Source organism: Toxotes jaculatrix, chromosome 24, assembly GCF_017976425.1.
Source record: "Toxotes jaculatrix isolate fToxJac2 chromosome 24, fToxJac2.pri, whole genome shotgun sequence".
Classification (NCBI taxonomy): Eukaryota; Metazoa; Chordata; class Actinopteri; family Toxotidae; genus Toxotes; species Toxotes jaculatrix.
In genome coordinates this window covers 7912503-7937616 of record NC_054417.1, presented here as the reverse complement: position 1 = coordinate 7937616, position 25114 = coordinate 7912503, and the positions used below count along the sequence as shown (strand labels likewise).

General features: G+C 43.3%; 2 protein-coding genes across 3 annotated transcripts in view; one reads left to right on the top strand and one right to left on the bottom strand.

The window, feature by feature from the left end:
• Positions 1-4752, bottom strand: part of orc4 (origin recognition complex, subunit 4) — an 8746-nt gene extending 3994 nt beyond the window's left edge. Inside the window, exons 1-3 of one of the 2 annotated variants that reach the window (XM_041032689.1) lie at positions 4679-4752; positions 2490-2554; positions 186-286 (exon numbers count right to left, since the gene is read on the bottom strand). The gene's annotated coding sequence lies outside the window, so the exon portion shown is untranslated. Of the gene's footprint in view, positions 1-185; positions 287-2489; positions 2555-4409; positions 4471-4678 lie in introns of those variants that run through there. The other variant, XM_041032690.1, reaches the window with a different exon arrangement.
• Positions 3289-25114, top strand: LOC121178160 (methyl-CpG-binding domain protein 5-like). The gene is made up of 10 exons (XM_041032688.1): positions 3289-3335; positions 9902-10537; positions 11685-11787; positions 14449-14620; positions 14925-17330; positions 21523-21743; positions 21841-22974; positions 23426-23499; positions 23916-23991; positions 24125-25114. The coding sequence occupies exons 2-10, from the start codon at positions 10425-10427 to the stop codon at positions 24185-24187; spliced, it is 4362 nt and encodes a 1453-aa protein (XP_040888622.1). The 5' UTR covers positions 3289-3335; positions 9902-10424; the 3' UTR covers positions 24188-25114.

Here is a 25114-nt window from a genome sequence, read left to right as displayed (position 1 = left end):
TGTGATTATTTAAGAATGGGGTCTGGTCTCACTTTCTCTCCACGCTGATGTGAAGTCATCGGGGCGCAACCTTTGTACTATCGAGGTAAATCTACTCATATTACGTAAATTGCAATAACGTTAGTACACCTAGCAATGTATACACATGAGATTATAACAACTACAGAAAACGGTAATTCACTTACTGAGAGGTCTCAAGCTTCGCGGGAATACTGGTCCGTCAGCTATGACGACTTCCTGCGTTGACTTGAACTCCGGCTGTGATTGGCTCAGACCCGGAATATAACTGAATAGAAAAGAAATTCACCATCACATAGAAGATGTGTTGTATACATAATAGTAATAATAATAATAATAATAATAATAATAATAATAATAATAAAAATAAAATAATAATAATAATGGAGCTGTAATTTAAACTTGCAGATGTAGATGTGTTAATGCCACCACCTACAGGCAAATAAAGTTGTAGCTGCTGCTACAGACTGAATATTACTGCATTTATAATTTATTTATTTATTCTTTTTTTTTTTTTTTTTTTGCTGCTGTTTTGTGTTTCGTTAGGTGTTACACATATGTACAACAGACGGTCAGGGAAAACTGAACATCATTATGTCTCTCCTCCTTAAAGTATGAGCCTACTCTGTTTTTCTTATTGTCAACAAATTAATGGATTAATTAATTAAAGGATTAATATATCCCACTAATAAGAACTGTGTGTGTCTCCAAAGCCTGATATATCTTATCACCACTTCATCAGTGGTTTTAGTAAATATTATTATTGTTGCTATTATTGTCTATAGTTCAGATGTTCAGAATTTGAATTTTAGCAGATATATCCCAGCCCCCCATCTCTTTTACTTTCTTTGGAGAGACAAAACAGAAACATGATCACAGAAACAACACAGAAAACATCTGTGTCATTCTGGCTAAATTTGGAGATGTGATGCATAACATTTCAAAAAATAAAACTAATTGCCCTAATGGTGGCAATTATATGTAATCATAAATTGAATTTTTTTTTTTAATCTGTAAGGCCATAATTGCCACCACCGCTCTGATTGTGATAAAATTAGGAGGGATGGTTCATGTGAATGTCTTGAGGGTTGCCTGCATAACAACATCTTTTCCTCGTTCACAGTGATGGAGAAGCTCTGGAGATACTTAAACGCTTCCTGTGGCTTTTGGTTGACTGATGAAAAAAAGCACAATAAACCACCAGATACCCCACAAATCGTCTCCCAGTCTCCGCTCACGTTTAGCCTGTCACATTATTCTAAAATACGACTCTCTCCTCACACATTCTGCTCTGTGTTTGCCCTTAAAAATACATGAAGCGGCCCTTTTACAGCAGCCACACACTGAATTAATTGAACATCTCCTCAGGTTTGACCTTCAGACAAAATTCAAGCATTTGCACCTCGAGCTGCATCTCTTTTTCACTCCAGATCACCGAACTCCTTGTTTTTTAGGCTCTTATGTCCTATTTATCCAGAGAAATTATATTTCTGAGCATCTGTTTTCACTCCTGTAACATTATGTTTTATAATTTCAGATTTTCATTCACTTCAATACAGTCTTAATGGGGAAATAAACACAAAACAACAGTGGCTTACTCAAGAGCACATTACTCAGTTACTGTTGGTTTGTTGGTTGTCTTTTTATATCTTATTTGTTTGTTTGTGCATTTATCTCCAATAATATCACTGTGGTATTCCTGTGAAGAACTGTGTTTTTTCCCCATTTATCTTGTTCATACATTTCAGATATTTAGCACTGTGTTGTTATGGTTGATGAAACACTAAAGAGACCAGAGGTGATACAGCCGGTGAAAAGTTTTCATGTGAAACCTTCCAATTAGCGTAATTAATTATTAACATTGCAATAATTTGCAGCTAATAGTGGAATAATCTTGTTAACACAGTATACCTCATTAAGTGTGACACAATACCTCCAAGCTATTAGCAAAATATGTCTTTTTCTGTTAATGGGATTATTATTAGTGAATTTCATGTAATTATTTATGGGAGGGGGGTTTCTTCTAACCCTGACAATGAATATGTATTTATTTTGATTTATTATTTCATAAGGTAAAATTTCTGCTCACTACTTTTTATTGTATTTAATTCTGAGGTTTATATTTTGCATTTTGAATAACCACACTGGTGGTTTTGCATGATTTAGATACAGTTTATACTATTTTCCAAATACTACTTCCTTTTCAAATGTTTTTCCTTTTCTTTCATACTGCAAATGGTTTCTAGAAACCATTAAATTTAACAGGTGCAGAGCAGAAAATAGCCTGAGATGAGTGGGTAGTCCACCACTCTCAGTATCACTTTTTATTTTTGACAAAGTATGTTATATTTTATTATTATGTTATAATGAAAAGACTTAACAATCATTAAGGGATGTCCTTCATCTTGTTTGGCCTGTATCTGTCTGTTATGCAGACCCCAGACAAAAAAAATCATATAAGTGTGACTTACTTGCACTGGTTGAAAAGACATTACATGAAAACCTGGACAGCTGACGTCACCAGAAGCTCAGTCATCTGTAAAACAAAAACCCCAAACTTAAGAAACACTAAATCAACTTATTGCTGAGATTTTACAAATAGTAACAACACTGAAGAGGAGTTTTATGGTCAGATATGTTTGAGTTTAGATTTACACAAAGTGTAGACGCTTGAGTAATTACTACATAACTCATAATTCCTTTAGTGGATTTTTGTGTGAAGCCTTTAATTTATGCAGAAATTATTTAAGGTTCAGCATGAATGAGATGTTATTTGTGACAGCCCTCTGGCCTCTTTGGTTGTGCCTTGTTCACCCACCACATTCCCCACACATCCGCATCTCATCACTTCATTTTATTTTCTGATTAACAGAAGATTAACCAGCAACTGTTTTAAATAATCAGTGGTCATTTTATCAGGGGAAAATACCAACATTTAAATGAAATGACAATAATATCCTTGGCAAAATAGTTAAAAATGACCTCCACCACAGTAATATGCTGTTTACACACTAAAACAGTGATAGTAAATACATAGTAAGTACTTTTTTAGTACATTTACTTTGAATACTTTAATATGCTTAATGATCTGGATATTTCCTCCACCACTGCACATATCTACTTTTCTCTTATTCATTTGATGATTTTTATTCCTAACTTTGGCCATGCAGAGTTTGTGTGTAACTGAGCCCTGGATGAAAACGTGCATCATCTCTCCCATCTGCTGGCTGCTCCTGCTCGGCGCATGGGCAGTGCGGCTCTCCATCATTTCCAATATCCCAGTGTAGGAGAACCAGCAGAGGCAAGAGAACTAATGGGTATGCTTCTTATTCTTATTTTTCCTAAGGTCAGAAACGCGCCGTTGCTCACTCGTTTCACTGTTTCAGCACCGGTATGCATCCGCAGGGATGCCCGTGTAATACGGGACAGTTTACGGATTGATTTGGCGCAGACAGAAACGTTAGTGCCTGAAAAGGGTCTCTCTCTCTCTCTCTTCTTCTTCTTCTTCTTCGCTCTCTCTCTCTGCGAACGCAACGGGTTTGCACGGCTGTTAGCTAGCATGCTAAGCTAACCCGTGCTAACTCGGCCTGGCCCTGGCCTTGCCTGGCCCCTTGGCTCGAAACCCCAACGCGGGCCTAGCTGCTTTTTACTTCGACAGTTTGAGATCGGGATCTGGGCTGCGGGTCCGCAGCGTGCGCGGTCCCAGTTACGGTTCATCAATAAAATGCTAAAATGTGATTAGCGTACCCGAGCTGGCCTCTAATTCATTTTCGTTACAACAAGCTAGCTGGCTAGCTAACTAACGGTAGCTAGACAGCTGACGCTTGGCATGCTAACCCCCAGCTAGTTCAGATGCTGTGTCCAATGCATCAAAAAGCCCAGTCAGACAGGACTGATCTCGCTTGTTGACACGGCCAGTTTTTAACGCCGAGGCCCGCAGACGATGGAGCTTAAGCTGCACGTCTCGCCCGGTGACAAACTAAACAACCTTTGACGCCACAGGGCTGTCGCTAAAAACGTTAATAAAGCAACACTTGACACAGCTGATGAGCAGCCTGGCTAATGTTCACCAAGCTAATTAGCTATTATCTAACGCTCAGGCACCTAAGGTTGCTTTGGTTATGTGCACAGGCTTGTTGTCATCTTCTCCAGCTTTGGTGAAGAGGTCCTGTCATCCAGCAAGCCAACTTGTGTAGCTGTCAACTTTGAAGGCTGCTGCAGGACAATATGGCTAATTTACCCCTAAAGCTAGCGTTAGCCAACTCCATGGGGTTACAGCAAGATTTAAACGCTTGGCTGAGAATTAATGGCTTTAATCTAGCCAGGTACTAAAACAGCAGTGTTAGATATCAAGATGTTTAGTGAGAGAAGACCAGAATAGTCTGCTTTACCTTTTTGGGTTTTTTGGGTTTGCACAGTTTGTGCCCTATTCCTTATCATGCTCCACAAACTGTACATGCTTTGCTACCTGTTCTTAACACTAGCTTTATTTGACAACAAACGTCAGACCCTGTTCATTTAACACTGAATGCACTTTTAGAGATCTGATCATAAGTGCACAGCTCTAAATGCAGATGTAAATGCATATAATGCATTACAATACATGCTCATAAGTAGTCAGAGACATTTGTGACTATTAATACATGATGGAAAACCTTACTTTGCATGTATGAAGAGTCTCAGTCATCCAGGGCATGGTATTTCCAAAGGGTGTGCAAAGCCAACTAGACTTGCTTGAGGTTCCAGAAGACGAGTCACATGTGACTCTGAAGGTGTTAACGACCACACACACCTGGATTCCCCACCAGTCAATTAGGACTAAAGAAGCCTCTTGGATGAGAGGTGAAATGTCTTCAAGAACCTCAAGCAAGTCCAGCTGCCTTTGTATACCTTTTGGAAAAACGTACTTTATACATAATAAACAATAAACCTCCCAAACACTATCTGTATTCAAGGTGATGGTAACAGCATCACAAGCCTCTAATTTGCCTGTACACACATTTAGATTTTCTGTGTAATATCAGTCCTCTTATAAAAATCAAACTTTCAAAAATCTGACTATAAATGGTTTGTTGAATGCACCTGTGATAATTTCTTATTATTGGTGTAGCCTGCCTCCTGTCTATGTCAGCTTGCTCTAAATACATTCTTTATCTGTATATGGATAGTGTTTAGTGTATGAAAAATTAACCAGACTTTAAATCACATTAAGACAGCACAGCTCTGAGGCATGTTCAGGGTCAACACATATTTATTTCTGTCTTTTAAGGTTGTACTGGACTGAGATTGTGTTACCTTGATTCTACAAGTCTGAAAATTACTGTCCTCGCAGTGTTCACTATCACTTTTAATCGGCTTTCTTCATTTGGCACTCAGTGAAGAATTAAGGCTTCCCATTGGTGCAGGGTTAGGTGAGTAAGGACAGAAGTGATTGTGGGTTGGACAGACATTTGTTAAAAGCAAAGTAAATATCAGACATGCACCTCCTGTGATCACTACAGTAATAAGCAACTGCTATGATGCATTCATTTCACTGTTAAGATAACAAAACACGGCAGATATCACAAAAAGAACCACTTTAATGATGCAAGATCATAAAGGAAAGAAAACTACATCTTGAGCATGTAATGAAATGCGCACAAGCTACTTTGTCTGATCAAATTCTTTAAAATCTGGACACTAGGATAGAACATTTTCATTTACATAAGCCGCCATCCTTAATGGACTGCAAATTCAGTTACTCAGGAACCTTTGGCTTTGGTTCCACTTGTCATTTTGATGCGATTTCTTATCTAAAACATTTTTTTTCTTTCTTTCTGAGACCGCATTGCTGTAACTCTCCAGTGCCTGTATTTATGTCTTTTTCTGCATTAACTTTTTCTCCGAGTCCTCATCTTCTTCCACACTGCTTGTATGAAGTTTGCAGCTGGATTCAGTCCAAGCTGTGTTGAATTCCCATCACATGCAAGGTCGCTTTGTGCCAAAACTGGTTCTTTCCCCCCAAAATATGTTTCCAGTGTTGCTGCATCTTTTCCTCTGTGTTATGTTGGGGAGAAAAACGTGAAATAATTTTGAATTTTATTGTCTGTTTTCACTTTTCAACTTTCACCTTATCAAAGAGATCAGATTTATCTTCCTACGTGCCACAAAATGACTTCAGGTACTCTGCTGTGACGTTGTCAGGCTCCATGCTACTCTCCTTTGTCATTTACTAAGGGCATTTCGGCCCAACGTCAATTGTAGTGGCAATAGGAACAACAACAATGAGGGGAACATTTTAATTCAGGGTTAGGGTTAGGGGGTGGGTTTTTGGTTATTTCCAAACCAATTTATCCTCAGACTCAGGCACTAAAATGCCACAGAAGGACTGAAATCATATTCAACTGCTGCACAATAGTTGATGACATTTCACTGTTTCCCTTCTTCTTCATCATAGCAGTGAGTGCACAGTGTCTTGAAATGATTATATCTCCTCTAATTGCTGTTATGCCTTTTTGGCACCTAACCAAACTCATACGTGATCCACAAGTACGTACTGTGTTAGTGACATGAACTCACCAAGCTTCAAGCAAAATCGTCTGTTCACCAGACTTTTTTTTTTTTTTAGTTTTCATCCATCTCCAGATTCGCAGTTAGTAGTATTGGTCTGCGTATCACATGTCCTTAACAGCAGTTTACCTACTTACTGTCTCTTGAAAAGCTGAAGCGGAGCTCTGCATGTGAGGTGTTTAATTCTGTGTAGCAGATTGTTCAGGGACAGGCTGTCAGTTAATCAAATTTCATATTGCTGGTGCCATTGCAACTAGGCATCATGAAGAAATTCTGCATTTAGACACATAACAGACAATTTGCATGACACAAGATGCCTTGTGTTCCTGCGAGGGCGATATATATCATCTTTTGATTGTCTTAATCTGCCAAAAAATAAGTCCACATGCTCTAGATTCACCAGTTCACCAAACATAGCCAGTGTATTTGTTGTATTGGGAATATTAACCTTAAAGAGGATGCATGGATTTCATTTGAAGAAAGACCCGGGGCATAGCTTTTGATTTATAGTTCAGCATCAGAGTTCATGCATTGATGGCGCCCCTGCAACACTAGACAGATTTATTGTATGTGATCAGCCCACGTTGTGTTTTAATTATATTTTTTCATTCACTTTGCAGTGTGGAATAATGGTGGTCCGTGCATATGCAGTAATAACTGAATTCATTCTGCATTTCTCCTCATGTATGCGCAACGTCCTGACTTTAACCACCTCTCTGCTCCTCTCTGTCCTTTTCTTCTTTCTATGAACAATAAATGCGAAAAGGCCAAAAGCGTAATCTTAAAAAATCTCAGCCTGCAGTAAAAGGTTAGAGATTAGTAAGTGCCGTATGTAATTTGGACATGGTAGTTGTTAAGTCACGATTCGGGCAATAGCAGGTAGAGATGGGCGCTTAAAAATGGTAAAAGTTGAGATTTAAATTCATGCTTTCACATTAGCAAGGTGGCAGATTCAGGGAGCGCAGGCTTTGCCAAAGCTTACGATGAAAACGTTTGGCAAAGCACCGCCATTTTTCATCAAAATGTCTGCAGTTTGAAGCTGGTCCAGGACTTTTGCTGTACATTAATCCACTCTCTATCTGTCCCTCCTGTCTTTGTTGCTGATAAAACCAAACAAAAAAAAAGACAAAATACCAAACAGAAACCTTAAAGATAGAGGTGAAACATTTGTCACAGTTCAGACATCCTCAAACGCAGACGCTGCACTAAGCACTTGTTGGGGAAATTATTTGTTCTTTCCCCTCCAGTGTGAACGCAACAATAGAAATGATGTTTTCTCTGTTACCTCTGCATTTTCCAAACATGGAGTTGTGGGAAATTAGATTTTAACGATGTGGTGGTTTCTCTGATAGGACACTACGCACCTCTCCTGAGATGATGTTTGCTGCTGCGTATTTCCAGATAAACAGTAGACATTCAGCTGCTGCCTCATTTTTACTGTGCCACGGTTAGCAGTACCCTCCTTGCCTCTCTTCCTCTGTGGTGGTGTCGCTGGGTTTGGTCTCAGCAGCTCACAGGGCAGTTATGAGTCAGCAGCACTGGCGGCTGAGAGGAGGCTTTACATGGAGCTCCATCACTCACAGACTGAATTCAGCCTGATTTACCAGCTTTGATGGGCTTCTTCTCGTGTCTGAGAGAGAGGGAAAACTGCCAATAAAACCGTGGAAAAAAAAATCAAATGGATATTTTTTGTTGTCTTTCTGTAGAGTCATGTTTTGACGAGATAACGTTTCTTTATGACACAGTCCTGATGTTTAAATAGGTTATAACAAGTTTTACCTGTAAACCTGGAATATTTGTACCATGAGATAAAAAAAAAGATATAGGAAGGGACATCCTGAGCAGATGTGTAGAATTGTTATTTGGTGAGCAATTAAGGCGTTTTCTGTGATCTGTTGGCTATATAAATCCTGGTCCAGTTTCGATTCCTGGTTTATTGTAAAACAAACACCCCAAGCATCACGAGTAATTGAACTGCAGACAACCATGAACGAATAAACACCAGCCAGGAGACTGAGTTAATATCTTCACCCAACGTGTGTGTGTCTTCTCTAAATTGGTTTGGATTTACTTCTACTTGTCCGATACACTGGATCGGTATCAGTTTTTGTACTGACCTTATTAAGCCGATTAGGGTCCGATAGCATTTTATGGAACCTGGATCCTGTTCCAAGTCTGCTTATCAAATATTGTAGTTTGTTTGGTGGAAAATGAAGGTGTGTTAGTTTAAAATCTAAAACTTATTTCAACTGTTTTGTGTAAAAAAAGATGTAACTGGATATTTAAGAATCTGGCCTCTTTTAATCACATTAATAACAAAATTGGTCATTTTACTTGTAATGTAGGGGCCAATTACCAGACAAGCATGACACTGACTCTAATAGAAACTATGGTAATTAACTATCAAACCTAAACCATGGAGATTCTACGGTGCTGAAGTGTAGGGCTTTAATCACTATTCAATATTTTGATACTGCTCTGTGACATTCATTAACCCTGTCCTCACTCGTTTTGCTCCCCATGGGGGGCTGTGCTGCAGCTGCAGAAGCCATAGAAGGGAAAGTAAAAACAACACAAGTACATTCTACTACTTACTAATACTTCATCTTACAGTGAATATCAGTTCAGCAAATCGCTGATGTTTTCACTGAAATCGGAACTGAAAAAGGAAAAAAAAAGGATGAGTGCATCCTTAGTGTTCTGCAGGGCCCACCGATCCAACGTTTTCACTCTCAATACCCGTTCCTCAACCGTGAGGATCCGCTGATACTGAATACTGATTGTGTAGTACTGTTTTTAAATCTGCATTTACTGCACTGCAAGGCACTCACTGAAATCATTTTTATTCAAGGTGACGTGAGGCCAGAGTTTGACGTGGCACTAAAATCTGACTCTGGCTCCCCATGACGATGATCTATAATGACACTGATAAAAAAGATGACTTTAATGTGAATTGGTCTTATCGTGGCTGATACCTGATCCACTTAATCAGGTCATTACTGGAGGAGATACCGGATGAACCATTTTGATGAACTGAGTTTGGTTGTTTTTAAATACTTATACATTTGAAAGCCAATCTGTGATATAGACCTATCTGGAAAAAGAGACATCTTTATGACTCAGGCTTCAACTAACAGTTATTTCCGTTATCATTTAATCTGCCGATCGGTTCTGTTTGTTGCAGCTCTGCATTACAGATCATAGTCATGGGGAGAGATAGACTCATAGAGTCATAGATAGAGTCATAAGAGAGGGCTCTGATTAAATCATTACACTCTTGCAAAGAAACTGGATCTCACTGACCATTAATTCCTCTTCTGTTCTGCCCTCACAGGAACCATGGGAATACCACTACCCAACTGCGTTTGGGAACCGTTATGTTGAACGTATTCTACTTGTCCGACTGAGGGACTGGATTCTGGGTAGCTAAAAGACAAATGGTAAAAAAACTAGTAAAGTAGGACTTTCCTGTGAAAGCACAGCGCACAGCGACTCCTGATCGTCACCCCTTCAGCCGACCTCTTCCCGAGTCGGATGGCTCTGAATGACAAGATGCAGTAATGGCAGTCCATGCGCAATTTAGCACCGTAGCCATGAAGCAGCTCAAAGGGTAGGGTCTGCCGTGAGCGTGCCTCACCCTACCCAACCACCCGTTCATCCACCACCCCATCAGCTCCACCTGAGAGCAGAGTCCCACGCTGAAGCATAATCCTGCAGCCCCACCCATCTCCTCAACCCTCCCACCACCACCACCTCCACCACGGCTTTGGAAGACGAACATGACGTGCATTGCGAAGACACTGGTTGATGTCTGATATATATACCTCTGAGGTGTCGAGCGTAAAACCAGTGGAGCAATGAATGGAGGAAAGGACTGTGAGGCGGGAGATGAGAGGCAGGCCGTCCCTGTCCAGGTCCCCATTGGCTGGCAGCGTAAGGCGGAGCACAGCGGAGGGGTCATATACATAAGGTAGGAAAATATATTCAACTTCATCAAACCATCAGATGCGTGACAGCAAAAAGGTATGCTACTGAGACACAGAGACAGTAAACACTGATTTAAAAAATTGTGATTATTGAATTGTTCTTATCCACATATATAATAGGGCCTAAACAAATGATGATGTTAAAAATTTGGTCTACAGAATGAGACTGGGACTTTGGCTAACGAGTTGGATCCTTTACCAGTCACTGTGTCATGTAGACTGGAAGTTGGTGTCCTTCCCGGCACATGAACACCAGCACGTGTATTTACCAGCCACAATGAACTAAAGCAGTTGGCTGGTGTCAGGTTTATTTTGGGTGTTGGAAAGAATCCTGTCTGCTTCTGTGACCGTGGCCTGATACTGTCACCGCACACACGTATTTGCTCATGTTCTTTTACATTTAAAGTGCGCATTTGCTTCAGGGATGTGCAGCTACAGATCCCCACAGTAGATATTTTCGCAGCCGCTGTGGCCGATGATTCACACACTGGATGTTTTGTCAACTTACCAGTGTATGTGTTTGATGGAAACAACCAGTGGTACATACTGTTCTTCGTTCATCGGTGGCAAGTTTGAAATGTACCACTGGAGGTATTTTTCAAGTTTTCCCCCAACTTTTTGGCACAAAGCTTTTCATTTCTCAAGGGTTAAAACTACTTTGCTGCAGCTGTGACGTGCTGATCATATTCCTAATTTCTACTTTTTAATTTCACAAGGATAAAAGAATTTCACTGTGTCGTAGCACTGTGGAGTGGGAGGGTATTAGTGTTTGATTTCATGGTTGCAAGCCTTTAAAACCTGCAGCAGAAGCTGCCTCAAGGAGCTGCTAACACACCTAAAAAAAAAAATCATTTGTACGTCTGTCAGCGGAGCATTTCAGTGGCTTCTTGTGAGTCAGCGATAAAATTGTGGGAGCACTACGTATTCACATAATTCCACATAAAAATGTTCAGTTAAATGCAAAACATTATCAGTTTTCAGGAGCTTCAATCCCAAAAAATATTTAATGATATTCAACAGCCCATTTCAAACAATGCAAATAAGTGCTGCGACATATGACAGCAGTATTTTTACTCTGGAGCTACACCAGCTGAAGCCTGCCCTCAGCCTAATGTTGTTTTCTATGTGCAGTCCCAGTGGCTCAGTGCTGTCCAGCTTGGAGCAGGTGAAGACCTACCTGCTGACAGATGGAACCTGCAAATGCGGCCTAGAGTGCCCACTCATCCTCCACAAGGTAATTTTTTTTTTTGTTTGCTGCCTCTTAACGTGGCTCCAGAAGTCACAATCTGCAAATGAAATAAAAATACAGTTTACCCAAAAATACCCAAACAGATTAAAAAACAGTCAATCAAATCTAAATGTGCATGTGTATTTCTGTGCCTGACATGTCACTTTTGGTCATCGTTTTTCTAACAAGCTTGATTAATCAGCTGTTCACTCATGTCATTTTAAGCATACAAGAGCGGATGACGTCAAGCAGGATTTCGGTTTAGGTTTGGGGGATCGTGTGTCTGATCCGGTCCCTGTTTTTTCAGGTTGACCTAACAGTCACATTGTAAGGAGAAGATTATTTTTTCTTTCTTTAGTATATTTTCCTCCCAGTTGCTCTTGGAGGAGAAGTAAAGGTCACTGAAGACACTACATGCTTGCTTGTGCAGGAGTTTTGACCTCTCGGTCTTATTCCGCATACTCGGCGTGAGTTTCACACTACGCCACACGTTTGATTGATCCATTTTAATACAAAGGGAACACATGGGAAAACATTTAACAATCCAAAAGCCTTGTGCAATTTTAAGGTTTGTTAATTCTGACATTTAATTTATTTTGCAACAATTAAAGGCCATTTAGCTGTTTGTTTCATTTGGTAATTGCTTGTAAAAAACTGACTGGCGTCCTGAGCAGATGTGATGATGTTGGTGATGAAGAAATTTGCACTTGCTCAAAGACACAGAGAATGAGTGTTAGCTAAATGCCTCTGCAGACTACATGATACTTTAATTCAGAGCGTACAATTAGCTCTTGACGTGTCTTGGCCTCAAGATAGGACACATTACATATTTGACATTCATGACCGCAGCTAGAAACGAGGGAAGGGGATGGAGGGAGGAATGGGGAGGAAGCAAACATGTCTGTGAGGAGGAAATGGTGTCACTTTAGTCAAACCAAGGTGAAAACAACTTCTGACAGGCTATTGTTGAAGTGAGGCTTTTGTTTTTGTTGAAATGGTCCTTTGAGTATCAAAAAGTCACCCCTGTCAGCTTGAAAGGTGTCTGAAAAAAGTTTGTAGTTTTGTCCTTCACGGAGGACTGTGGCTGCGGTTGTGCTTGAATTAATGTCAGTTTCAATGAATTCCAATAGTGACCAGTTTTCAAAGTGGGAAAAAAGTATTCAAATGTCCAGAGAAAGCTCTCAAACCTCTTCTGCAGCCTAATCCACTTCTCCACTCCCATTTCATATGCTCGGGATGTATGAAATAAATTCACACTGACCACTTCCGCTGATCTCTGTGAAGGACCAATCTACAAATGTCGGTGTGTTTTGAAGCATCCACTGTATCACATTACATGCAGTAATCTGACCGATTATCCTTCTTGGAGCTAAATTTGTCCCAACACACCCTGTCTGTCAGATCGGACCATTATCAGGCTGATATCATCTCATCTGTGAAAATGTTGGCTTCTCTGCTCTATAACTGATGTTTTAATAAAGCAAATGTAAATCCCACCAATCTCCAAACATTCTCCTCCCTCCTTTCCTCTACATGGCCCTTAAATTTTCTTCTTTCAATGGAGAATAGTGATTTCAAAAACTTTCAAAACATCAGTTTAATGTAATGGTTTAATACTTTTAATGGTTTGACCCTTTTTCTTTCTCTCTATATATGGGGCGCATTCTGTGACACTTGTGGATAAACTAAGAAATTCTTAACTGTCCTAAGACTGTTGTGATGGGGGCCCAGGGACACAAGGAAAGGACCTTAATGCAGACGCTCATTCGATTCACTGCAGTGATTTTAATAATCAAAAAATAATGCTTACAAGCTGATGGATGGAGGAACCTGAGTCCATGCATCCAGGAACAAAACTTAGGACAACCAAAAACATCCATGTGGGGAAAAAACTCAAAGAACATCTTGAAGGGAACTCAGGAACTCTTACATGAACAAAAGCAGCAAAGGAGGCAAGTCCATAAGAAACTGACAGGGAGACAGGGGAACACAAGAGGTAATTGGGAACAGGTGAAACACATCAGGGAGGGGCAGACAATCACAAAGGAGGGGAAAAAAACAGCACAAAGACAGGAAGTAACACCACAACAGATGCATAAGGAACATAACTACAAAATAAAACAGGAAATACTAAACAGAAGAGTCCACAAAAGAGTCACTGAGCATTAATGTTTTTATAAACATTAATGCATTATGCTCAGTGCTCATTAATGCTCAGTGCTCAGTCTGCGCTCTTTGACAAGTATAAGGAACATATGTCTTTCTGGCTTTATAACTGAGCCATGCCACCCCTGTCCTGGACCTGCAGCGTCCCTGTAGGTCCAGAATTCATGATTGCTGGATATCCCACCTTCATTATTATAATATTACTATCACAAAAGCCACGTGTGCCGTCAGATGCCATGAATTATGTTATGGTCTTTGGAGTCATCTGGCTCATCTGACCACACGGATCATTTTTTAAAATTCAAAATTATTGACAATAGAGGGCAGTTCTGTGCATTGTACTACCCAAAACAAATGCAAAGAAACAAAATTGACAAAGCAACTGTGACTTTATTATTGACAATAATAAAGTCAATTTGATTGTTGTCAATTTAATTTTAGAAAAAAAACAAAAAAATGTGGAGTGTATTTAAAAACTACAGATAACTTGTCGTTTCTCAGGTGTTCAACTTCGACCCAGGGGCAGCTGTCAAGCAGAGGACAGCGGAGGATGTGAAAGCAGATGAAGACGTCACCAAACTCTGCATTCACAAGAGGAAACTTCTGGCTGTGGCCACGCTGCACAAGAGCATGGAGACGCACCCACCTCTGACGCTGACCAGCCCAGGGGGAGGTACAAGTACATGCAAATACAGTTGTTTCAACACAGTTGAATTCAAAAATCAATGTTTGATCGCTGGCCTCAGACACACAGAGTAAAACATCAAGAGTTTAGCTCTGTTTCTGGTGCTCCTTTCTGCAGTAGCTCAGTATGTGTTTCTGCTGAAGGAAACACCAGCAACCAGCCAAACATTGCTGAAATGTTACAGTTTGGTAGACCGAGCACTTTGGTAAAGTACATTTTTGGTCATTTTTTTGGGTCGCCAGCCACTGTGGCCACTGTAGATACTGACTGTCCTGCTTTGTTTGGCCTCAAGGTACGTCATCTGTGGTTGCCGTGCATTCCACGAATCAACGAGCAATAAGGACTAAACCCCACGATGGCCTGCCCAATGCTGTTGGGCCCGACTGCAAGAGTCCTTTCAAGATGATGATGGCAGCTGGACAACAGCAGCAGAGGCTGTATCCGCCCCAGGAGATGGGTGGAGCCCACCAGCCCGATCTCTACTCTGGGTACCCCAGGGCACAGAGGCTGGGCAGTGGGGAGCCAGGCCCGAAATCTCCTTACCGAGCTGGGTATGGAGGCATGCTGAGCCCACCTCCCTCCAGTGCTAAGCTGTATGGAGATGGCTCACAGTCTCCCAGTGCAGACACTCTGGCCAGCCCTGAGGGCTTTCCAAGGACCAATCCTTGTGGTTTTCCAGGAGCTGGCAGTCCCGGCTCAGCCTCCATCCATGGGAATACTAGGACGCCTCTTTCCCCACCCAGTGTGATGCTCCATGGCTCCCCTGCGGGCCAGCCATCCTGCGCCATGACAGGGAGGACTAGCACGCCCCTCTCCCCGACGGCCACTGCCAAAAGCCCTGTCATGAACATGAACATGCCACGGGGGAACTTCCCCCCTGGTATGGATATGCCCCGTGCAGCATTTCACCATAAAACACAGCCCCCTGTTCATCCTGTGCCACCCCCTCCATCTATACCACCATCCTGTGCCCTTCAGAAAAGGCAGTTGACCTCCGAAAAAGACCCCTTAGGCATCCTGGACCCCATCCCCAGCAAACCAGTTAGCCAGCCACCCGCCAATGCCCCAAACCCCTCCAACTTCCAGCCTAACATCCACTCTCAGGTACCAATGATGAATGTAAACATACCCCCTCCCGCCATTGTTCCCTTGCCAAGCAACTTACCTTTACCCACAGTGAAGCCTGGGCCTGTGGGGCATGGGGGCCATGTTCAGAGGACTCAACAGGGTGGTCCGGCTTCCTCCATGTCCCCCTCCCCTGTCACTTCCCCTGTCCACATGGCCGGGCCTGCCCTTGGGAGAATAGAGGCCTCCCCTCACCGTTCACGCTCCTCCTCCACCTCCTCTGATCATGGGAACTTTGCAATGCCCTCTGGGCACCAGGCCCCATGCAGCACCATGAAGGTCCCTCCTCGTTCCCCCAGGTCGGCTATGGGATCTCCCAGGCCAGCCATGCCCTCCAGCCCCTCCACCAACAAAACAGACCCACTTCACCAGTACAAAGACTCCCAGCTCCTGCCTGGGATGGGAAACTCCATTGGCACCCAGCAGCACGGCAACCCCATGTACTCACCCACCTCGTCCTCCTCATCATCCTCTTCTCTGGCAACCCCCAGCGCTTCCCAGAAGGGCCACCCAGGACTCCTGGGGATGCCCCTCAACCAGATCCTCAACCAACAGAATGCCGCTTCCTTCCCCGCCAGCAGTCTCTTGTCAGCTGCAGCCAAAGCACAGCTAGCAAATCAAAACAAACTCAGCGCTGCTGGCAATAGCACTGCTGGCATGGCTGGTGGTGGAGTTGGTATGGCAGGCATGGGGGCTGGTGGTGGAGGTAATGGTGGGGGTGGTGGGCACCCTGGCTCCATGAGTGGCCCTCGAGGCATGGAGGGACACAGCACTTTAAACCCCATGCTCCCGCCAAACTCCACCATGCTGCTCAACACTCCTGAGGGTCAGAGCGGTCGGGCGGCTCTTAGAGACAAGCTCATGGCCCAGCAGAGGGACCCCATGCGCAAACGGAAGCAGTCGTCGGGCAGCGCTGCTGTAAACCACGACACAAGTAACAACATGGTCTACAACATGCTTAACAAATCAGGCATGGGAGGACCACACATGCCAGGGCCTAGTGCCACTGAGCAGCTGCGAAAAGTGGGCCGACTTGGAAACCTTCCCCCAAACACCTCCATGGCCCAGCTTCTCCAGTCCATGAGCAGCCAGAGCTCCCACAACCTGGCTGGAAACAGCCATCGTCCAGGTCTTAGCCCTGGCCCAGGGCAGGGTCCTCAAGGAGCTGCACAGCTGCACTACAACGACAGCACAGGCATGGTCCCTGGTGGCCCTCAGCAGAACCTCCTTGCTCAGCAGAGACTGCGGGGTCCAGGAGATGCCATGCAGCACTGCCAGAACTTGGACATCTCTGCGGGCCATCTGGGCTCTCGTCCAGGCCAATTCCCTGACATGATGGCCCAAATGCAAGCCTCCTCCATGAGTAACTGTGGGCCTATGGGGCCAGGCAGTGGACCAGTGGGCCCTGATGGCATGCCGCTGGGACGCTCCAACACTAACCCCCCACCGCTATCCCATCCTGGCCCTCATCCCTCACAGCAGAACCTTCTTCATGGTATGGGGCGGACTAACATGGTGGTGATGCCACATGGAGGTGGTGATGGAAGCTGTACACAGACCATTTCAGATACAGGTGAGATGCCAGCTCTGCAATGCATCAGTTCTGCTGATGTGGCCAAAGATATAATGATGACAGGGCTAAAAATAAAAATACTATCATTACAATCAATAGCAGTCACCTTACCAGTTACTCAGGGATGATAGGATTTTAATTTCAAGCAAAATGGGCACAACAATAACATGTACATACACTGTTAAATAGTTTGAGACGTGAAGCATTAATGTGTTTCGTGTCGTGTGCGTTACTGTGGTGAAACTGATTTAGTCTATTTTCTGACATAGAAGTTTCATGGCTAAAATAATTCGGGTTTTAATGTGAGACATGCCAGTGATTACAGTCATGATGGTGACTTGTACCCAAAATTATCAATTGCTGAAATTGCAGTGCAAGAAATAAGATGGTAAAAGTTAGATTATTAATGATAATCTTCTCAAATAGTAGATTTAAATACTAAACAGTTACTTTAATAATGCCACTGGCCCCATTTGTAGAGATAATCCTAAAAATGATAGTTGGTTTGGTGACATTTCAGAGTGATTGACCACCCTCTGGCTGGAGGACAGTGTTGATGTCCTGTGCAGTTAATGAGTGTGTATCCCCCCTCCCTCCTTTGTGATAAGCTACTGGTTGGATGAAGATGTGGTTTCTATGGTTATGAGTGAACCAAAACTAAAGGATTTAGGTGATAGGCCCTGAGCCTAGACAGTCTGGCTCCCCCAGTATCTTTGAGTTAATGAGCAGGCCCCTCATCTTTGGGAGCTCAGCTAATTGTCAGTCAGCCAGTGTTTCTCTTTGTTTTATTTGTATGCTAGCATCAGTCAATGGTGTAAGAAGATGGAAATGGGATCTGCATCACGCTTTAAGGGAAGCAGCCCAGATAGGGCGCTCTTAAGAGCTTCTCCCAGCTAGCTGGTCGCTATAGTAACGATGGACCCTGAATAGAGACCAGAGTGAAGCCTTTGATGAGGGTTTTGGCCTGTGTGTGTATTTCAATGACTGTGTGTGTATGTCTGTGACTACTTGTGTGTTACAGTGTGTGGTGTTCTGTTTATTTGTGTGCATATGAATGACTTTGTGTGTGACTATATGTTTTTTTCTGTTTTGGTGTGTGTGTACACGCACATTGGTGTTAGCGTTTGTTTTGAAACCACTGAAAAGACCTAGATCTTTTTCCCCCCCCCCCCTTCCCTGCCTGCTGTGGGACTGAGCGATGAGTTTATGTATTCATCATGCGTCTGTGTGTCCTCATATGGTTTATAATGGAGATATCACCGAGGTCTGCTGCAGGCCACCTGTTCTTATCACCAGGTGCCTTGTTATTCTGTATTTCGCCTAAGTCATAGAAATTCAGGTGTTCCTGTGTGGGCCAGGAGGTAGAGCATGACGTTTGGTGCCACTGGGGTAGGGATGGGAGGGGAAAAAAAACCCCTTCGTTGCATTTATAGTTTTAACATTTACATTTTTCACATCCTCGTAGTGACTCCAGCAACAGTCATTTTAATCTGCATATTTTAGGTTTGTAGTTGTATTTTTTTCTACATTCAGTGCTGGAATTAAACATATTCCAGATCCTTATATGTGCATATGTGATGTAAAACTAAAAAAATGGACCCTGTTAATGTAACGCCATTTTTTATTAAGTTAAAAAATGAAACAAAGAAGGATGTGTCTAAAGCTGTTTGTAAATACAACCAAGGCAACATTATAGTCCTTATTATAGTCAAACCATCATGCAGGCATGTCTAACTCAACAACATATGGCGTTAAACTCTGAGAAGGAAGAGAGTCAACCTGTTGTGTCCTCCTGTTGCTTGTTAGGTCTTTTTTTATTACTCAGGCTTATGTAGCCTCTAATTTTTCTGCACATTTCTGCAAATTTTGAAAGGCTAATCCTCTTGATGTTATGAGGAGGCCAGGAACACAGGGAAGAGGACCCAAACGCAGACACTCAGGCAGGCTGATTACTTAGGAATTTTTAAATAACAAAAAGAACTGGCATACAGGTAGACCGAAGGAGAAACCAGAGACCATACAGCCAGGAACAAAAACTAACTAACATCCATGCTGGGAAAATCATACAGAACATAAACTTGAAGAACAACTTAGGAACTCCTTTGAAAAGAACAGAAACACAAACCCAAAGTAAACTAAGAATTCTTAAGTGAAAAAATGAAGGAGGCAAAGCCAAAGAAACATGGGGCATCGAACACAGACTGACAAGGAGACAGGAAAACACAAGAGGTAACTGGCAACAGGTGAAACACATCAGGACGAGGCAGACAATCACAAAGGAGGGAAAGATACACAAAGACAGGAAGCAACACCAGAACAAATATACAACCAACATAACTTCAAAATAAAACAAGAAATACTTAACAGGAAACAAACACACCAAACCAGAGTCTACAAAAGAGTCACTGCGGGGGCCGATCATGACACTTGGAGCCATAGAATTTGTTACTGCTACTTCCCACTGTTGGCTTGGTTGGGTTATAGACAACCATTTGAGTGAAATGCCAAACATCTGCCATATAAATCCTCACAACTGGGAAAATTTGTCTCCTTTGAATAAACATTATAAGCTAAATACTTTGACTTTTTTGGAGATTAAAGCTACCCAGAGTTGTCTTTGGAAACAAGCATGTTTTTGTGTTTACATTCAGTATTTTTAACAGAAATGCATAATATCATTAAGGCCTGAAAACATATTGAATGTATTTCTTACCTCATTTTCAGCTTTAGTTAAAACCTGCATAGTTTACACTGATTTGCAGTCTTCTGCTCCTTCTTTATTTACCATTTACAGTACATTACTGCCGGTAGCTGTTACCAGCCTCTACTGTTGGAATAAATGTGCTCATTCATGACCATCCTTGTGTCACGATTGTACAACAGGTAATACAAACAGTTAGGGAACCCCATCAGCAAAACATTACTGCAGTGCCTCTAGTGGTTCAAAGCTCATCAGGGCATTTAAAAAAAATTAGAATCTCACAAATGACCAATAAAGCAAATTAACTTAGCTCCTGAAAAAGTTCATCCAGGGTCCCTGGTGGCAAAAGCACATAAGCACTCAGAGGCTCTTTGGATAAAAGAATATTTTGTCACCAAATGGCAGATGTTATGCTGCTGAGTAGCAGCGTAGATTTTCCTGTGCTTGAAGCTAATTTGGATGACATGTTAGGGATCTTAAGAGCGCTGAAAGCTCTTTGAAAGTGGCCTAGTGAGTGACTTCTTTGCATTAGCCTCTAAGCATCTGCTTCTAGACAGCTAGCAAGCTTTGAACACCACCCCCCCTCCACTCTTGCCATCAACAAATACTCCAAAGTTCATTGTAAACCCCCCCAGACCCCCTGCCACCCAGCTGACTGCCCCCCCATCCCCCAGCAGGCTAGAATCACACCACCCGACCCTCGTAACCCCCCTCATCCGCCCACCCAACTCCCCCAACAAGCTTCCTGGCAGCGGACAGCACCACCAATCATCACTCGGTTCCCATGGCAACCTCCCTCGGCAACAGCCGTCACTATATCATAGCAGTAGCGGAGGATGTGGGGAGGAAGGGGGAGGGGGTTGGCCGAGTCGTGGCTCTCAGCGTTAGAGAGGAGAGAGAGGGGAAGAAAGACAAGAGGAGAAAAAAAATGGAGAACACACACAGCTGCCCTTCAGCTACGTAGCATCGCACCAGCTGCTCCAGTCGCCACTCATCCACACACACACACACACACGCAGCATTAGGCCTCAGATTTTGTATCTGCTTGGGCTTTGTCTGCATAACATTGCTGCTGGGCTTTCTCTTCGTTCATTGATACGTTTGTGGCCTTGATATATTTTGTTTGTGTTTTGTCCTTATGTGTTTTGCTAACAAGTCTGTCCGTACCACACAGTGTGTCTGTGTGCTAGTTTTGTGTGCAACAGATTGTTAATGTGCAACTTTTTCTTTTAAAGTGTTGAATTTGTTTGGTCCAAATAGTTTGCATCCGCGCAACAAGATTATTATGGTATTTTTGTTTGTATACAGTGTACTACTTCCAAAAGCCGAAGTGGAAATTGCTCATTGATGTGATGCTCCAAGAGCACGGTTAATGAAATACCTAATATTCTGATCATTGTAATGTCAGACCTTATTCCCTGCACTATCTGTGGGGTAAGAAGCAGGGACCACTGACGTCCATTTGACTTGTATGTGTCGATGGTTTTGCAGGAAACCCTTCGTCCCTCGGCTGTGGTGTGGGAGGCCTGCAGTCACATGTCAGCACCAGTGGAGGTCAGATGTACCAGCAGCAGGTCCACCAGGGCATGCAGCAGGGGGTGGCCTCCCACCCAGGATACCAGGGCCAGCAGCACTTTTCTGACAACCCACCCTACACAGACAGCAACATTTCCAACGCTGGCTCCATGGCCTGCCTCTACCAGAACTACCAGGTGGGATGATGAGTTACTGTTTTATCTCTGTAGCGTTTCAAATAGATCCATAAAAACATTTTTCCATCATGTTGTGACTTTGTTGTTGTGTCCACAGCAGGGGATGTTGCCACACCAACAGTTCGGGGAGGGGCAGCAGCCCCAGGGAGAGGGGCTTCCAGCGGGTACACCTGGCTCTGACAGGGGCCCCGGTGGAGGCCCAGAGTCGGTGGACGCCATCTACAGAGCTGTGGTAGACGCCGCCAGCAAGGGCATGCATGTTACCATAACCACCACAGTGAGTGGGACCACACAGGCAAGTCCCGTGCCTGCTCTCAGCGCCATGAGTGCCTTCACTGCCTCCATAGGGGAGCCTGTCAACCTCCCCCAAGCAGTAAGTGCAGTCCTGCACGGGCACCAGGAAGGGGAGGTGTTACCCCAGCAAACCAGGCCAAGGCAGGTGAGGCCAGGGCGGGGTCAGAAGAACATGGATCCGGGGAAGAGAACTCCAGATGGTCCTGAGGCCAATGAATACTTCCGTTCTCCTGGCCGTGGGACTCCCAGGGGGCAGTGGGACGGGGAGACGCAGCACGGGGGAAGCTTTGACTCTCACAGCAACAACAGCGCCTGGGGTGGCGAGGAGTTTCTGGAGTGTTCTACCCAGGTGAGGAGTAGTCCCTGCATGGAACGACCCGCCAGCTTGGCACCCGCCCCACCCTGCCCCACTGAGGGGTCCAACGATCACAGCCTGTCTATGACCCACGATAAAGCCTTTCTCGATGATGGCTATCGCTTCAACAACTGCAGCCGGACACCTGCAAACTACAAGGAGCGTCTGGAGCAGACAGTGGAACGCTGCGCCCATATCAACGGCGCCACCCCCCACTTCAACACCCGGGGTTACGGAGAGGTTCTGGGCCCTCCACGGCAGGAGCTGACGGGGGACGACCAGTCGCCCAGCTCCTCCACTAGCCTGGAGGGACCCCTGGCCACAGCCAAAGACTACAGCCACTACAACGGCCACTTCAACGGTATGGCGCCCAGCCCCTCGGACACAAAGAGCCTGAGCAGTGAGGAGGACCTGCGGCAGCCGGACTCTCCCTCCTCAGAGCTGCTTCACTACCGGTCCAGGACCTTCAACATGGGGGAGCTGGTCTGGGGCCAGCTGAAGGGCTTCCCACCGTGGCCTGCCAAGCTGGCTGGGGACGAACAAGTGCACAGCGCTGCTATGCAGCTGCGGGAGCAGGCCAAGGTGAGAAACCAGTCTGTGACCACCTGTCATCATTTTACCAGCCAACTTGAATTTTCGGACAAAATAGGACAGCAGATTTCAGTGGCTGGTACACTTCACAAATTTACCAGCCAGCAATGTTCACTATAAAGCCTCATTTAAAAGTTTTATAGATTCTTGGATTACAGCAAATTATTTTCCAGTGTAGGATGGTTTGTAAGATAATTTGTCCACTGGCCATAGCAGCAGATGGATTCCAAAATGCTGAAAACACTGGCATCATTTTACCTGCCAAGTCAGAATTTCAGAATAGAAAAGGTCTGACTTACGATGACTGCCAAATTAACTGGTAGACATGACAAACTGATAAACTACAGTCCAAATTCAGCATCATTTTAGTTGGTGGGAAGTTCTTAATGTGCTACTGAACAGTCCTGAATGCGCTCACATGATTTCTCTCGTGTACGTACAGGTGGAGCCGGAGAAGCTAAAAACACTAACTCACGATTTGGAAGCACTGGACCGAGCCGCCAAAAGAGGCCTGAAGTAAGTAAACCTGCCCAATATATTATACTGATTCTCCAATAAACACTTTTACTATACCCCATGTAGTTACTCATGATATATTAACTCTTGGCTTTGGATGTTGGTTGCTATTGTAGGTCATGAGCCAGTTAGCCAAGCATGCAAACACAGCAGCTGAACACACAGGTTTCTCTGTTCATTACACATTTGCTCTTGTAATTTTTTGGTTTTGGAAAGGCTAAGAAAACAAAGCAAACCTATCCCTGTAATCTGTCGCTCTTACTGCAGAAAACTAGAGCTTGGCAGACCTGTCAGTAACCTAGAGGTCCTGATACATAGTCTTGGTTCCTGCAGCAACCAAATGTCCAAGAGCAAAAACAGCTGAATTCCTGCTTGGCTGCACCAGCTTAAATGTAAATGTAAATGTTGTCCAACAGACCAGGGAAACTGAATAATCACTTGGAAGCTGCTATCCACGAGGCCATGAGTGAGCTGGATAAGATGTCAGGCACGGTGAGTATTTTCACCTTTATTGATCTCTGTGTGAAATTGATTAAATCACTTTTTCCATCATGAAGCATTGCTTTCACTCCACCTACCTATCCAGCCATCTCCATAACCCGTCTTTCTGTCCATCTGCCATCAGATCCCATCGAGGGATCGTCAAGTGAAGCTCCCCAAGCCTAAGAGGAGGAAAATATCCAGATAACATTGAATGTGTCGGCCCAAGAACGTCCTCAAAGCCTTGGGAGACTTTGTCCGTTCAGCCTTGATGCGATCTGAGCTCTCTAACAGGTGCTACACATGGACTTTCAGTGGTACATCGTTGTTCCATGATATCAACTTGACCTAATGACTGACCACAGAAGGTGCTGGAAATTCCAATCACCAATACAGTTTTAACTGTAGGAAACAAAACAAGAAAAAAATAGAGAAAAACATCAAAATGGTTGCAATTTGTCTACAGCTCACTGAATTAACTATTTTTTTCTAGTATAAGATAGTAAAATAAAAAAAAAAACGCTACAAGCATTACCTTACATATTTAAGAAAAATAGACAGTCCAAATATTTCTGATACATTTTCAATATGTATATAGATAATCCTGAAATTTCATGCTATTAAGAAATGTATGTAAATATTGTACAATGTCATGTACAAGCGTACCTAATGCACATTTTATCTTTTATTGTACAAAAACAAAGCAGAAGAAGTGTACCAATGTCTTGGTTTCTATTCAGAAATGCGGTTGCATATGGCCGCATGCATAGGATAAATAAGAATACAGCCTAAAGCTTTTATATGATGAACTGTAAGACGTGCTGTTTTTTTTTTTTTTTGTTCTTTTTTTTTTTTGTTTTCTTGTTTTTTTAAGGGAGCAGCAGTGGAACAGGCATGAGTATATAAGTTCTCCATTACGAAAGCCACTTCACACCAGTTAAGTGTTCATTTGTATTGGAAAAAACAAAAAGGACAAAAAAAAAAACAAAACAGAATGAACTTTACCAGCAGAAAGTGTTCAATGTTCCCCTATGCAGGGTGGGAAATGACCACCGGCCAGACCAATGTTGGTAAATATTCATCTGGTCCACCAGTAACCATGACGGGAAAATCATGATATCTGGAGATCCAGTTT